The sequence below is a fragment of the Daucus carota genome, chromosome 1 (genome assembly GCF_001625215.2).
Source record: "Daucus carota subsp. sativus chromosome 1, DH1 v3.0, whole genome shotgun sequence".
NCBI classification, from domain to species: Eukaryota; Viridiplantae; Streptophyta; class Magnoliopsida; order Apiales; family Apiaceae; genus Daucus; species Daucus carota.
The window spans coordinates 54,946,764-54,961,847 of record NC_030381.2 but is presented as its reverse complement, the minus strand read 5'-3'; the positions used below and the strand labels follow the sequence as shown (position 1 = coordinate 54,961,847).

Sequence of the window (15,084 nt, the reverse complement as noted above, 5' to 3'; positions counted from 1 at the left end):
ACTACAACCAAAAAATCAACTAAAACAACAAACTAGAAATCAACTCAAAAACAACCAACTAGCACACTTTCTCTCCCTTTTCGCAATTACCTCCCTCATGTACCCTGTTCTTTTTGCCGCCGTCGAGTATCGACCTCATCCTTCACTCCCTACCATTACCATTAGAATCCACCTTCACTTCCCTCTGTCTAGTCCCGACTCCGGCCACACCCCCACTCATCCTCCTGTCTTCCCTATCTCCTTCTCGGCATCTCCTCGTAGTTGCACATGCACCGTCGTAGCCTGACCATTTGCAATGATCGGCGGCAACAACATCTGCAACGATCGGCGACAGCCTCTTTTCCCTGAGGGCGTGGAGAGATAACGAGATAGAGGGAGAATGTATAGAGAGCGAGGATAGATATAAAGAGGGAGATAAAAAGAGCGAGCGCAACAAGGGAGACATAAGAGAGAGTGTTAGTGGGTGTCGTATATTTGCAACTTTCTGTATGTTTGCAAGAAATACAGACATCTAGTATAACTGCAATTACTATGTAAAAGCGGGTAGTTTTGATAGATTCCCTAAAATTTAAGCATAATATAATAAAAATCTATCATAATTTGAATATCATGAAATTTTACTTTTTGCAAAAATCTCAATCATATATATTATTAAAATTCTAATATTTTTCTAAAAACAGAATATATTTTTGCAAATAAGAAACGCCGCGTTCCCCATATTTCAACTTCAATCGAAACCCTCGTTAGACCTTCAGTTCTCTCCCTATTATCACCACCGAGTCGACTCAGCGACTCAACAATGGCGCCTGTGAGGCCCAATCCGACGCTTTCAAGCGATCTACTCACCGAGATTCTGAAACGCCTGCCAGTGAAACCACTAGTTCAGTACCAATTAGTCTCCAAGACATGGTTATCGCTGATCAAAGACCCTGCTTTCGCCGAAGCTCAGCTCCGTCACGCAATCTCCACCGGAACTGATGAAACCCTTATCATCACCCGTTATCTCTATCTCAGCGGTGATCATTTACAGAAATTCTCACTCTTTAACGTGGACTCTTGTGAACTAATGCGTGATGTTAAGAATCCGTGTTCTCGAAAGACCCCTCAAGTATCGGACCGTTATTTTAGACTTGTTGGTTCTGCTAATGGTATTGTCTGTGTTGCTAATTATGATTTTGATGTTGAGGAGTTTTTTGACCCTGTGTTTCTTTGGAATCCCGCAATTAGAAAAATTAAATTTCTTCCGCCACTTCCGGTTGGTGAATTGAATGATTTGGGGTTCGGTTATGATCCGGTGGCTCGGGATTATAAGGTTGTTAGTGTTGTTAGAAAGCCTTTTTATTCGGTAGAGGTGTATTCGGCTAATAGTAATGTATGGCGAAAAGTGGCTTGTCCGATTCCAACGGACGTTATGGATCGTTTTTGCAGTACGTTCCATGTGTGTGTTAATGGATTTTTATGTGGTGCGGGGGATTTTAGTATGATGGTGGTGTTTGATTTGAACAGGGAGGTGATGAATTATTCTATTAAGCTTCCTGTTGATGGTGGTCGTGATGATGGTGATGACGATGATGATGATGACGACGATGTCGACGATTATGATGATGAATATGGTTCCGACTATGACAGCGATGGGTCTTATGAAGCTGAAGCTAATACTCGTATAATCGAGATAAATAAGTCTGTTGGTGTTATTGTACTGTGGGCTAATGCACTGGATTATGAAATGTCTGATTGGAGATGGAACAAGAAGGTTAAATTGTGGAAGTTGGATGATGAGGCATGCCTTCGAGGTGGTGGAGACGAGGCATCATGGACGCTAATGTTTAGTCTTAAATTCGATAGACCATCACTACTCCGTAATGGCTATTTCAGCAATGGGAATCTCTTATTATCAGTACAAAGTGATAATAACATGTGGATTTCATGTGATGTCGATAAGAAAGATGCCGAGATTGTCCCCCTTTCAGATGAGATGGCTGACTGTTGTTACTGTTATGATATGTGCAAGTATACAGAGAGCTTAGTTTCACTTGCAGGATTCAAACAAATTAGCTGGAAAGCTGGCGAAGATGATAATTAAGAAGACACTGCTGATTCTGGTATTGATGTGCTAGATATTGATTGCAGCAATTCTGTTCTTGTAGTCTTCTTTGGTCTGGTTTTGTAGTCTGTTCTGATAGATATTTACATCTATTTGATTTTGATAGATGGTTGCAATGTTAATTTGCACTGTGTTGTCAATTTTACATCCGTATTACTGGAGTCAATCCAGTCAACTATGTTGGTAATAATATTTTTCGAACTCATAGACTTGCATAATGATGCCTTGTGTTGCACTCAGGCATCGGAACTCCAACAGATTATTCAAGGTTTTTTTTTAAAGGATATGTGTCCTAATTCTCTCAGTTATGAAGCTGATCAAACAGGTTTTTGAAGTTGTCCTAATGGTACTAACTACCAAGTTGTGTTCTGTCAATGAGGTATTCTTATAATTTTTGCTATGAGGTTGTTGTCCAAGACTAAGTCTTATGGTGCTTGCTATAAATTTGTATTTGCACATCATAGTTTCCATTGTTGTGCTCGTTTCTTTTAAAAAAAACTTTGATCTGGTTGATTTTAAATCACCCCCATTGCTATCAGTACAGGGATGCAGATGTATATTTGGCCAGTAACACAAGTTTCAGACAATAATATATAATTGTTAGGATGCTTCAAATGACTATAATTTAGGGGCGTTTGAATTAAGGGTGGGAATGGGAATCGGTGATGAAAATGTAGGGTATGGTAATAGGGGTGGGAAATGGAATCGGTGATGGAAGGGTATGGGAATAGAGGTTAACGGGAATGGCATGAAACCTAAGCGGTGGGAAGGGTATGAGTTAACCCCCTACAAGGATTGGGGTTCCCATTCGATACTACCAAATAACTAATCCAAACACTTATGCACGGGGGATTGAGGTTCCGACTCCCGTTAACCAGGTTCATTGACCATGAACCAAACACCCCATTAGTATATTATAAAAATTTATTATAGGAAATGAGTCTGAACTGAATCCCTGTTATATATTTGTTAGTACTAAGATAGTTACTGTTATATTTTTAGCACTAAATAGTTACTGTTATATTTTTGTCTGCACTAAAATAGAGATTTAAATCAACTTTTTAGAAGATATAAGGATTAATTAAAGTCACGGTCTCCAATGCATACTAGTGCATTCACACCATCAGGAGGTGGAGTCTTGGCTCCTCTATTTTTCCTGTTCTTTTGCTTCTTAGTTGCGTTCCTGCTTTTGTAGTTTCAGATTTCATTAGTCTACCTGACAAAAAGATATCATTATTGTCTAATGTATTGATGATGGTTATTCTGTCTTTATAAATATGGCTCTGCAGTCATGTACTATCTTTATAAGGATGGCTATGCCGTCAAGTATTATAAAAGAGTTTCTGGTTTAAGTCGCAGTATTATAACAAATTAACTGGATTGCTGGCTAGATGAATAGATGATAACTAAGAAAAGACCAACTATTCTGGTATGTTTGTGCAATTCAGCTAGATAATGATTGCGGCAACTCTGTTCTTGTAGCTACCTTCTTTGGTCTGTTATTGTTGTCACTTTTGATGGATGGCAAGTGTCTTCTGTTTCATATGAAGTTAAACAAGTGCTTCCTGCAGTTGGTAGTGTAATTTGCTACCCTTTTTTTGTGTGAAGATGGTTTTGTGTTGCTTATCATGACAATTTATTGGTACATATCAACTCATACTTTGTGTTGTACAAATGATTGTTTTCCGACTTGGGAGCATCGTGCAGAAAAGACATGGATGTTCATAAGAGGAATTAATATACGTTTCGTAGTACACAAAGATAGTCAAATCCTTGTGAGACAAATTTTTGAGGATGAGATGAGTCTTTCACTGTTTGCTCATTTCATTAAACATCTGTTTTTCTTTACTAATTATGCAACCTTGAACAAATATAGGTCCGAAATTTTAAGTTTTCAGCCTTAACTTGGTCTTAGTTTTTACTGGTAACTTCATGAGTGCTCACGTCTTGATAGAAATTGTAGTAATTTTCAAGCTATCCGGTTTACCCTCAATTTTATCATTTGATGGGGTTTGAAAGTAGCTTAGCTTTCTCAGAATTTGGAGGAGAAAGAGTCGTGTTCTGGAATCTGAGAGACCTGGTTCTGTTTCGATATAATCGTGGAAGTTTCTGTCTGTGCTAAAAGTTATAACATACTATATTCCATAGCTACACACATTCCATATTCTGCACAAGTCAAAAATTGATGGAAAACTGGCAAAAAATAAGATATCAAAATATCATAGAGCAAACTAAATGTTGATGTAAAACATTAATATACTACAGTGATCGAGAGACGTTGATAAGTATATATGTGCCATGAAATAGCAACTAAAATTTTTACATAACTGTCGCGTGAGTCATGTGACTGACGTTTGTTAAACAAAATTGGACAGAGAGATGAAAATCGGATCTTAAAAAATTTAAAAGGATTGAAATATTTTGCTCACCTTCCATCATGCAAATAATTCAATTCTATTTGTGGAGGAATTAGATTGAGGTAGACTATATTGGAAATCTGTTAAAATAAAAATATGTATGTAATAGTGAATATTGATTTTTGTAATGCATTGTTCAAATCAGAATTACTTATGTATCCCTGTACAGAAGTTTATTTAGATCAACCAGATCAAAGCAAAGTTTATTCAGAAGAAAAAGCACAACAAACGAATTCTGTGGAGTGCAGATACAACTTCAGTTATAGCAAGCACGACAATAAGAAGTAGATCCTCATGGACAGAACACAACCTTGTAGTTAGTACCACTCGGACAACTTCGGTTACCAGTTTGATCACCTTTATAACTCAGAGAAGTTCAGAGTTAATGTTACAATGTTAATAATGTTAATGTTACAATGTTTGTCAAAATAGTTCAGAGTGTAAGTTCGACTCGTTATACAGGGCAGAGTCAATTAAGAGGACTCGGGAAGACTTAGAACCAACTGGCAAATAATTCCACATATTATAAAGAGTAGACCTCTTCTTCAATAAATTCCAGGCTATAAAATTTAATGAAACGAACATTTTTCTAGCCCATTCTTCAAGTCACATAGATTACTAGAAGCGAGTTGACTGACTTAGTGTTATATGAAATATATCTAACATTATACAATAAATTCATAGAATGCTTGTGCTGTCTGTATATTGATGTTAGTAGATATATCAGCTTCAAATAGAAAAAACGAGCACTAGGCTAGCAGGAACATCTTAACCAACAAAGTTGATGAAAATCTATCAGCTTGCACCAACATTATAACAAGTCGGCTTCCGATGCCCTAACCAACTGATAGAAAGTTCATTATAACAAGTCTACTGAAGTAAAGATGGAAAGTTGACAACACATCTATCAAGAGCAAAGAAATACATCCATCTCTCAAAAGAGACTAAAATAACAGACCAAAGGTGACTAACAAGACATATAATATAGCATAGAGATACCAGAATAGTGGTGTTTCTTTAATTATCACCATAGCCACGATTCCAGCTAATTTGTTTGAATCCTGCGAGTGAAACTAGGCTCTCCGTGTACCTGTAAAGATAACGAGTGTAACGATGATCTTCCAATATATAAACTCGAGCAATCCTAGCCTCTTTCTTCCTGGCATTACACGAGATCCACCTGTAATCTTCATATCCTATCAGTAGTAGGAGATCCCCATTGCTGAAATAGCCATTAAAAAGTTCTGTTGGCATCCCTAAATCAATACTAAATATTAGCGTCCATGATGCCTCAACTCCACCACCTCGAAGGCATGAATCATCTTCCAACTTCCACATGTTAATCGCCTTGTTGAATCCCTTACCAGTCCTATCATCATTCAATGCATTAGCCCACAGCATTATAACAGCAACAGACTTAGTATACTCGATGATACGAGTTTTAGGATGAGCTTCATAGGAGTTGACAATGTTGAGACCACCGACAGCAGCAGCAGTAACCGCACGAGCAGCTGCAATAGCAGCAGCAACATCACGAGGGAGCTTAATAGCACAATTCAACACCTCCGTGTTCAAATCAAACACCATCAATGCATCTTTCTTGACACCAAATAATAATCCGTTAACACACACATTAAAATTGCCTAAAAAGTCGATTCCAGACATAACGATCTTATAATCCTCATCAGGAACTTTTCGCCATACATTCCTGTTAGCCGAATAGACCTCAGTAGGAAGCGAAGGCCCCGATACCACACTAACAATCTTATAATCATCATCTACCGGATCATAACCGAAACCCATAGCGCGGGAAGTACTCAAGGCACATGCCGGAACAACTCTTGATTGTCTAGTAGCAGGATTCCAAAGATAGAAACTGTGTTCGCTTAGATTGTGGTGAAATACAACACAAACAATGCCGTTAACAGAACCAACAAGTGTAAACGCAGGACCTACTTGTTCAGACTCGCCTTGAGTATACGGATACTTGAGATCAGCCACAATTTGACGAGAATCAACGTCGAAGACTGAGAATTGCAGTGTAGCATTTTCGGTATCTGTCAAATATGTCTCGCGGGTCATGATAAGGGTTTGATCAGTTTCGGTTGCGATTGCTCGGCGGAGCTGCGCTTTGACGAAACCCGGGTCTTTGATCAGGGAAAGCCAGGTCTTGGAGACTAATTGGAACTGGAGTAAAGATTTCACTGGCACGCGAACGAGAATCTCTCTGATGAGATCGTCGGAAAGTGTCGGATTCGGTCTGATTCGGGCCATTGCAGAGTCCGATTGAATCACTCAGTTGATGACGGCGGAGTGTGTGGATGGGAGAAGGGAAATGCTCAAGGTTTTAGGGTTAGGGTTAGCGGCGGAGTGTATTGTTTTTTAAATGTCTTAATAAAAAATGGTATTCTTGTCGGTTTCATTTCCTTGTATTTTGTATAAGTATCTATAATGATTATGTTTTTAAATTGTTCTATTTTAATCCTAAAATTAATGTATGTTAATACATATATTTTTTAAATTAAATAATTTTGCTAGTAAATAATAACATCTATTTAGAAATTGAAATACAAAATATTCGGATCATTTTGGTCGGCTGTTCGTTAAAAATATAGTCCTGTAATATATTTTAAAGTGTTACTCTATTTTAATTAGCACACATTTGAATTTAATAATTTAAATATATCATTTGGGACTGATTATATTTATTTTAACCATTCTAATTATTTTAAATTCTATTAAAGAACTTATTTAAAAATAGATTAGCTATTTTAACACCGCAATGAACTAATTTCTTTAGCTGTACTACAGATTCTCAAATAAATTTAAAACATAATTATAAAATTTTATACTACATTACAAAATTTTGAATGATAAATTTCAAATAAATCTTAAAATTACCCGTGAATCACATCAGTATAAGATATCATATATCAAATTTGTAATAATATTTTTGTCAGAGCTAAATCATATAAAATAAGTATCAAAAAATATTAATCTCTTTCATGTCAAAAACTATGTCGTCTTCACGTATATACGTCCATAAATCATGTCGATATGTCAAGAATTTCATGTATTTAACTAGTACTTTTAATAAGTCTCATTAGCTATGTCAAAAAATATAAAATTATAACATCGGAAAACTATTTCAAATATGAATTTTAGAAATAAAATCATATGTATGAATAATCACACTACTTTAATAAATTTTAGAAATAAAATCATATATACGAAATCTGCAAATTTTGAACTTGTTTTTTCTCATTCTTGAGATTATTGGGTAAATTTTTACACGTTAGTGAACTCAGAATCGAAAACTTATGTTCTTGACGCATAGATTAACATATCAAAATTTCAATTCAATCCGTGAATTTTGCTAGCCACATCATTTTCAAGATCATTTTTATTTTATTTTCGATTTTTATATCAACATTGACTAACATTTGTTAGTCAAATTCTAACGGAGGAACGTGAGTATTTTTTTTTTTAATTGAAGGACATATTTATTGGACCTTTTAGTTGCGTGACCTAAATCATAAACGGTCTATAATTGAGGGAATAACGAATTAATTATCTCAAATTTAATTTAAGAAAATAAATAAAAGTGCATGCTATATATGTGAATCATTTGATTTTTTCGCTTGAATTTTGTTTAGGGTTGTTTTCACAAAGTACTAAGTTTGGAAAGTTATTTTCAAAAATATTGTAACTTTTTAAAAATTGTGCCAAAATACAATCTTTTAAATAAAAATTGTAAAAATATTATTTTTTGATTTGTTTTTCAAAATTATGGATATTGCATTTGCAACAGCATCGGCAACTGCTAGCAACCACAAATGCAATTTTAAATTTTTTTATTAAATATTTTATTCAATTACATAATAAGTTCCAAGTGTTTGCAAAGATCCAAATATGAGTGTATGTATGAGATTAGTATTAACATCACAAAAAATCATGAAAATCAACTAAAGTCAAAACTAACTAAAAGCAACTAAAATATTATTTGTATCTTTCTATTCCATCGATACATAATTATTATTTTAATTGTTATAAATAAAATATTATTTTAATATGATAATATATGATAAGCAAGCTTGGCACACATCTTTAGAGGTTGTTTTAGTATAACCAATCATTTTATATTGACCGGATCACTCTAAATACATTTTTTTCGTATTATTATTGTTTATTTATATGATATCACCTGTATATTTTGTGAAGGGTTTGTTGGAGACACTCGTGTTCTCAAAAAACTTTCAATCAAATATAATTAAAATAAATGGGCTCAAAAGGAGGTCTTAAATTACAATAGACCAGCCCAGTTGAATATGTTATAAAAATAAAGCAGACCCTAACCCTAATTAGTTTCCGCATTTCACTCGTACCCTCTGTAGTGACCGTCGTCATTCACTCCTACTCAAAAATGGAGCCTATCAGACCAAATCCAACACTCTGCGACGATCTCATCAGCGAGATTCTCGTACGCGTGCCAGTGAAATCCCTAATTCAGTTCCAACTAGTCTCCAAAACCTGGCTTTCCCTAATCAAAGACCCGGTCTTCGTCAAAGCCCAACTCCGCCGAGCAATCAGAAGCGGAACTGATGAAACTCTTATGCTTGTCCGCTATTCATGTTCCACTTCGACGGAAAGTGCTAAGCTGAAGTTATCACTCTTTGACGTTGACTCTCGTCAAATTGTGTCTGAAACTAGGTATCCCTATTCTCAAGGTGAGTCTAGATCCGTGCCTCGTTTAACACTTGTTGGTTCTGCTAATGGCATTGTTTGTGTGGTTCTCTTCGAAACTTCACACCTAATTAATAGATTCTTTCTGTGGAATCCTGCTACTAGACAATCATTAATAGTTGTTCCTGGTAGGGGCTTGAGTAAACCCCGCGCTCTAGGTTTTGGTTATGATCCTGTAGATGGGGATTATAAGATTGTTAGGGTTGTATCAGGGCCTTGTCTTCCAGCTGAGGTGTTTTCAGCTAATAGGAATGTATGGCGAGAAGTGCCTGATCCGATTGACAGCCCTGATGACTTCTTAAGTGGCCATTTCAATGTGTGTGTTAATGGATTTTTATGTGGTATTGACAAGGGCGTAGGGATGATGGTGTTTGATTTGAACAAGGAGGTCATGAATTGTGCTATTAAGCTCCCTGTTGTTGCTGCTGGCGGTGTCGGTGTTGTTGGTGATAATGATGATGACTATGATGAGGAGTATTATGATGCTCAGCCTGAAACTCATATTATTGAGCTTGATAAGTCTATTGCTGTCATTACGTTGTGGGCTGATGCATTGAATAGTGACAGAACTGGTTGGAGATATTTGGACAAAAAGATTAACATGTGGAGGCTGGATGATGATGCATGCCTTAAAGGTGGTGGAGTTGAGGCATCATGGACGATAATGTTTAGTATTGATTTGGCGATGCCAGCAGTACTTCTAAATGGCTATTTCAGCAATGGGGAACTCCTAATACTGATAAAAAATGTTGATGATCATTACATGTGGATCTCGTGTGATGCTGACAAGAAAGAGGCCCAGATTGCTCGAGTTGAGATGGCTGGTCATCTTTACACTCACCGTCTTGCAAGGTATACAGAGAGCCTGGTTTCACTCCCAGGATTCAAACAGATTAAGTACTGGAATGTCGGCAAAGATGATAATTAAGTAAACACCGCTGATTCTGGTATTTTTATGCTACATACAAATGAAGCAACTCTGTCTTGTTAGTCACCCTTAGTATGTTATTGTAGTCACTTTTCATAGATTGGCTATATTTATCTGCTCTAGATAGATGGCCACAGTGTTGCCTTTGTTGTTAACTTTCCATCTGTAATATTACTGGTCCAATTCCGTCGACTATCTATGTTCGGGCTAGCATAGATTTTAGTAAATTAAGTTGGTTAAAATGTTCACCTAATTGTTTTTTTCTAAATTATTTTTGATCTGATTGATCTTGTATTATTCACATTTCTATCGCTATCTGGATGCAGATCTATATATTTCTGGTGACACAATGTTGATTTTTTGATCAAACTCAAAATATTGACCGACGATAAATCATTTTTATTGCGTGCTTCAAATTATAACTATTTAATGGAGAGAAGCATAATTGAAATTAAGCATAATTGAAATATGACTGACTTTAAATGTGACCGAAGACAATCATATTTAAAGTCGGTCATATTTAGCCGGACATTTTTATCCATTTTTCTTGTAGTGGTTCCTGTTAAGTAGTTATAGTTATACAGTAGTTAAGTATAATCATGACGGCTTAATTATCTTATTTTTTATTTCTCATTTTACTATTGTCTATTATATTAAATATATTTATGCCGAGTATCATCTACTATCTATACTATATCATAATAAGCCAACATGGGTATAATAATTTGTAGTCCAATTTTTTAGTTTGGTACTCTCCCTCTAATATTACAAGTCTACAACAACACAACATGTGGAAGTTTATTACTCTTACATTGTTAAATAGTTTTAAAATACTATAATTAGTGAATTGTAGTCCAACTTTTTAGTTATATTTTTTGATTTTGTACTCTCCCATTAAATAGTTTTAAATACTAAAAACACACATGACAATACATTATCATATAATGTTTTATAAAAAAAATTATAACATGGTAAAAATAAAATTGTAAATATTCAATTTTGAATATCTTTTTTTAACAAAACCTTCATATAACATTTTTTAACTCTAACGTATTCTATTTCAATACAAACACTAATCATTAGGTAACACTTTTTAACTTTAATCTGTTACATAATACATATCTTTTTTCATACATATGAAAATATACAAGATATGAAAAATCTGATTCAAAATTAATTGAATAACAATAATCACATATTAATAACAGAAAAATATTTATAAATAGATAACAAATTACAAAAGTCAAAATTTTCGCATATATATAATCAGTTCGTTAGTATATTTTAATTAAAATTCAACTCATTAATATTAAAATATTAACAAAATGATATTAAAATTTAAATAATAAATTACGAATTATATATCGCCCGTGCTTCACACGGGTTATAGGCTAGTATATATTAAAGATGATTTTTCCGTCGAGTACTATGAGAAAATAATAGGGAATTTATCAAATATACCTCTTTTTGACACTAATTACAATAATACTATCACCTTAAAAAGCTTGCAGATTTAAGTTACTACCTACTTATGTTTTGCAAATATACGGTCCCCTCTCCTTCATTCTTTATGCCTCTCTCATCTCTCTTTCCCGCTCGGTCTTCTCACTCTCTCTTTCAGTTGGAATAAATTAAGCTCTCTTTTTCTCTCCCTCTATTTATTTACTCTATCATTGATAAGATGAACTGGGTTTCAGATTTTCGAGAAATCAAAATTGATTTAAATTCGACTAAAAGTTGTGTTGTTGGTGGTTGTATGTATTTGTGTGGTTGATTGCTCACGGTGGTTTCTTTCTTTGTCGGCGGTGCGTCTGTGTTGATGGCAAAGTGGCAGGGCCAAGACCAAGGAGGTGAGAAGGCAGATCAAGAAATTAAAGAGAAAGAGAGAGAAGTACAAAGATATAAATAGACCGTAAGTATTGGTAATAGACCGTAAGTATTGGTTGGTGATGGCTGCTTTGAGTTGATTTTTGAGTTGTTTTAGTTGATTTTATGTTTGTGAGTTCGTAATATTATTTTTGGCCCCGTCCAGTTGCAACTTATTATGCAAATAAACGTAATTTTCAAAAGATTTTTTTAAAATTGAATTTGTGGTTGCATATATGGTTGCTAGGAGTTGCAGATATGGTTGCATATGCAACTTCCGTATCTTTGCAAATATTTTTTGACGTATAGTATTTTTGCAATTTGTTTTAAATAGTGATAGTATTTTTGCAAAAAATCTTTTTGACTTGGGTATTTATAAAAAGAGCCCTTAATTATAATATGATGATTAGATGCATGTGCCGGTCACAAGGAATCCCTAATAAAATTGCAAAATAACTTACCAAAAAAAGTATATTTATTAAATACCATTTTGTTTATCTTAGGTTGTATATAACGACTTTAGACTGTGTAAAAGTGTATCTCATATATATTTTTCAGAAAATTAACAATTTAAAGCTAAATTTGAAACTCAATATCATATAATTTAAAATGTTAAATTTGAGAAATCTTAAAATATTTATTAGCTAATATAATATAATGGGGAGCGTTCGCTAAAAATGATTTACTAAATGATACATAATTATTATTTTAATTGTTATAAATAAAATATATTATTTTAATATGATAATAGATGATCGACAATCTTTATACACATCCGCGGGGTTGGTCAAATATAACCAAACATTCTATATATTTTTTAATAGAGTGGATAACATGAGTACATTTATTTTTCATATTATTATTTTTGATTTAAATGATAACAACTATACATTTTTGTTAATGAGTTTAGAAGGCTGGAGTCGCTCTTGCTCACAAGACACTTTCAAATAAATATAAATATAAATGGGCCCAAATGGAGCTTTTAAATTACAATATCCAGCCCATTTGAATAGATTGTAAGAATAAAGTTAAACCCTAACCCTAATTAGTTTCCGCATTTCACTCATACCATCTGCCGTGACCGCCGTCATTCACTCCTACTGAAAATGAAGCCTCTCAGACCAAATCCAACACTTTCCAACGATCTCATCAGCGAGATTCTCGTACGCGTGCCAGTGTAATCACTAATTCAGCTCCAATTAGTCTCCAAAACCTGGCTTTCCCTAATCAAAGACCCTGTCTTCGTCAAAGCCCAACTCCGCCGAGCAATCAGAAGCGGATCTGATGAAACTCTTATGATTCTCCGCTATTCATGTTCCACTTCGACGGAAAGTGCTAAGCTGAAGTTATCACTCTTTGACGTGGACTCGAAACAAATTGTGTCTGAAATTAAGTATCCGTATTCTCAAGGTGAGTCTAGATCCCTGCCTCCTATAACAGTTGTTGGTTCTGCTAATGGCATTGTTTGTGTTGTCCTCCACGAAACTTCACGCATGGATAGATTCTTTCATTGGAATCCTGCTACTAGACAATCATCAAGTGTTATTCTTGGAAGGGGCTTGAGTACATCCCGCGCTATTGGTTTTGGTTATGATCCGGTAGATGGGGATTATAAGATTGTTGTTGTTGTATCAGAGCCTTCTCTTCCGGCTGAAGTGTATTCGGCTAATAGGAATGTATGGCGAAAAGTGCCTGATCCGATTGACGGCCCTGATGACTTCTTTCTATGGCATTTCCATGTGTGTGTTAATGGATTTTTGTGTGGTATTGAGAAGGGTGTAATGATGGTGTTTGATTTGAACAAGGAGGTCATGAATTGTGCTATTAAGCTCCCTGTTGTTGCTGCTGGCGGTGTTGGTGTTGTTGGTGATGATGATGAGGACGACTTTGACGAGGATTTTTATGATGCTCAACCTGAAACTCGTATTATCGAGCTTGATAAGTCTATTGCTGTCATTACGTTGTGGGCTGATGCATCGAATGATGATAGAAATGGTTGGAGATATTTGGACAAGAAGATTAACATGTGGAGGCTGGATGATGATGCATGCCTTAAAGGTGGTGGAGTTGAGGCATCATGGACGATAATGTTTTGTATTGATTTGGAGATGTCAGGAATACTTCTAAATGGCTATTTCAGCAATGGGGAACTCCTACTACTAATAAGAAATGATGCTGATGATCATCACACATGTGGATCTCGTGTGATGCTGACAAGAAAGAGGCCAAGATTGCTCGAGTTGAGATGGCTGGTCATCATTACACTCATCGTGTTGAAAGGTATACAGAGAGCCTGGTTTCACTCCCAGGATTCGAACAGATTAAGGACTGGAATGGCCGCGATGATGATAATTAAGTAAACATAACTGATTGTGGTAATTTTATGCTACATACAAATGAAGCAACTCTGTCTTGTTAGTCACCATTGGTATGTTATTGTAGTCAGTTTTGATAGATTGGCTATATTCATCTGCTCTAGATAGATAGCTACAGAGTGTTGCCTTTTTTGTTAACTTTCCATTTGTAATATTACTGGTCCAATTCACTATGTTCGGGCTAGCATAGATTTTAGTAAACTAAGTTGGTTAAAATGTTCCCCTAATTGTTTTTTTCTAAATTATTTTTGATCTGATTGATCTTGTATTATTCACATTTCTATCGCTATCTGGATGCAGATCTATATATTTCTGGTGACGCGATGTTAATTTTTTGATCAAACTCAAAATATTGACCGACGATAAATCATTTTTATTGCGTGCTTCTAATTATAACTATTTAATCAAGAGAAGCATAATTGAAATTTGTTTTAGTTGTGTTCCTGTTAAGTAGTTATAGTTATAGTTAAGTATAATCATGATGGCTTAATTATCTTATTTTTTGTTTCAGATTTTTCTATTGTCTATTATATTAAATATATTTATGCCGAGTATCATCTATATTATATTATAATAATCCAACATGGGTATAATTTGTAGTCTAACTTTTTAGTTATATTTTTTGGTTTGATACTCTCTCTCTAATACTAC

At 34.9% G+C, this 15,084-nt stretch overlaps 3 protein-coding genes across 3 annotated transcripts; 2 read left to right on the top strand and 1 right to left on the bottom strand.

The window, feature by feature from the left end:
* Window positions 1–799: 799 nt before the first annotated feature.
* Window positions 800–2,083, top strand: LOC135150647 (F-box protein CPR1-like). Its single transcript, XM_064087361.1, has one exon. The coding sequence runs from the start codon at window positions 800–802 to the stop codon at window positions 2,081–2,083; it is 1,284 nt and encodes a 427-aa protein (XP_063943431.1).
* A 3,455-nt stretch (window positions 2,084–5,538) lies between these two features.
* Window positions 5,539–6,795, bottom strand: LOC135150644 (F-box/kelch-repeat protein At3g06240-like). Its single transcript, XM_064087357.1, has one exon. The coding sequence runs from the start codon at window positions 6,793–6,795 to the stop codon at window positions 5,539–5,541; it is 1,257 nt and encodes a 418-aa protein (XP_063943427.1).
* Window positions 6,796–8,944: 2,149 nt separating this feature from the next.
* Window positions 8,945–10,192, top strand: LOC135150643 (putative F-box protein At3g10240). Its single transcript, XM_064087354.1, has one exon. The coding sequence runs from the start codon at window positions 8,945–8,947 to the stop codon at window positions 10,190–10,192; it is 1,248 nt and encodes a 415-aa protein (XP_063943424.1).
* The last annotated feature ends 4,892 nt before the right edge of the window (window positions 10,193–15,084 follow it).